We start from the raw sequence: 2,013 nt of genomic DNA, 5'->3' as shown, positions 1-2,013 counted from the left end.
TGCTGATCCAGGTATACACCACTGTAAATGCAGGACAGCTCACATCTCCTTTCACTGAGCAAAGGAGCACCTCAGATTTACTCACAGGATTAAAATACCAAGTAAATGATAGAGTAACAAACTTGCTTGAGCTACCACCATTGCTCACACATGTGAGCTCATCCCACACTAAGTGTGAGATCAGTGAAAGTAACTCACTGCAAATGCATGTGATTACCATTCATATCAAAAGATCTTAACACTGAAGCTCAGAATCACCTTGGATTTGAATATCCAAATATACCAACAGTGTAAAGAAAATAAGAGTTTAATACATCGTTCATTACAGGTGAGTTACTACATCCAGAGTGAGACTCACAAGGAATAAATTCCATTTTTAGTTAATGGATGCATCAGATAAAGTTTGTAATACTCCTGTTACAATATAAACCTAAGCCCCTCTTATAAGAGTATTACAAGGGAAATACCTTTGCACAGCTTGAATATTTTTTTTTTCCTGCTCAAAACTAAAATATTCCAGCTTCATTTTAAAGAAACAACTGTTTCAATACTAAAATTAATGCTCACCTCATTGATGAGCCACTAAGAACTACCAACATAGTGTAAATATCTGAATAGTTGAAGTAGCAGGCAACCCAAATTCTATTTGAACCAAGTCCTTATACTGCAAAATGGAAATATGAAAGTTCTGTCCACCAGGCACATTCCTCACCTTGGCTTTTCACAGAAATAATTTATAGAACATTAACAACATGGTTGATCTTACCATTTCAACTTACCATTCCATTGGAATTATTTATTCCATTCATATTAATTTTAGTTACAAATCTAACTGTAGGAGGTGCTTCTGGATATTTAGGTCCACACTCTACTTTCAGACTGTATATTCTGTTTTCATAGTTTGTCTAGAAAGCAAAAAGACAGACTAATGCATCTTGCTGGAAGCCAAAAATTAATAAATTTTAAAACCCAACAAAGCAAAGGGAAGAAGAATAAAGATTAAGAATATTAACAGATTCATAATTATTTCATATTTATGTACCAACTGATGGTCTTGGATGACTGATTGATATTCCCCTATTTTGGTTATAAATATAACTTGATGTATGTGTATAAATCACATAAATTATTGACTATACCACACAAAAGTTTAAACAGAAAACAATCCATTTTTTAAATTAATGTTTAGTTTAATTTTATCCTTCCTATCCACCTACATTCCCCAGACAACTTTGGCATTGTAGGGAGGTGAATGTAAAATCAATAATCTCTAGGAAAATTACTGCTGTCCCCTGTAAAAAAACAGCTAACACTGCAAACAACATTGGAAATGGAGAAAGATGAAGACACCAATAAACCAACAGTTAATCAAGAACAAGATTGAAACAGTGTTTGCAAAAAACATTCTGGAAGTAGTTAACACTCCAGAAGATATCTAAGACCATAGCTGAGGATTGCCTGGTTTAGTAGTGGATTTATGAACTCTGGACAGTAAAGTGACAGCTAGTTTGCAGGAGACCTCACTCCAAAGTGATCACAGAACAGATCATTCTAAGAGCAAATACATTTTGAGAAAGGCTCCATCTGTTTTTTTCTCATTTTGCTAAGTACACCATGCACAATAAAAAGTGTGCTCATCACTGATGCAGGTCTGTGCTCCAAAAGGAAGATAAACCCAGTTTCTACACCTGTCTGTTCACTGGCACAAGAGATACAGCCAACATGAACCAAAAGCAGTAATGTGCTTCTGAACTTTCATGGGGTACCATCTTTAAGCTGCTCTGCATCACCAGCTGGCATTCTCTCCAAGCAGAAGCATCAACCACGCAGTCAAATTATCAAATCACAGTCCTCTCTGGTCAATCAGAAAGCAAAATTGAAATCTGACTACTAAACACTCTAATCATGCCCTATAACTTCCAGAAGCCACAGAGACTGAGCAGCATGTGCATCAGAAAGAAACAAGGGGAAGCAGTGCATCCTTTTTTAGAAAAAAAGCTTTTCTATTACTCT

At 35.7% G+C, this 2,013-nt stretch overlaps 1 protein-coding gene across 1 annotated transcript in view; it reads right to left on the bottom strand.

Annotated features, from left to right (window-relative positions):
• The window catches only part of UBE2V2 (ubiquitin-conjugating enzyme E2 variant 2), a gene marked incomplete at its 5' end in the record, with an annotated part of 11,906 nt that overhangs the window by 7,856 nt on the left and 2,037 nt on the right, over nucleotides 1–2,013 (bottom strand). The window contains one exon of the mRNA XM_008941175.1: nucleotides 780–905. Within this exon, the coding sequence (XP_008939423.1) occupies nucleotides 780–905 (126 nt within the window). The remainder of the gene's footprint in view (nucleotides 1–779; nucleotides 906–2,013) is intronic.

This window comes from Merops nubicus, unplaced genomic scaffold (genome assembly GCF_000691845.1).
Source record: "Merops nubicus isolate BGI_N331 unplaced genomic scaffold, ASM69184v1 scaffold365, whole genome shotgun sequence".
NCBI classification, from domain to species: Eukaryota; Metazoa; Chordata; class Aves; order Coraciiformes; family Meropidae; genus Merops; species Merops nubicus.
This window is presented reverse-complemented; position numbering and strand designations above follow the sequence as displayed.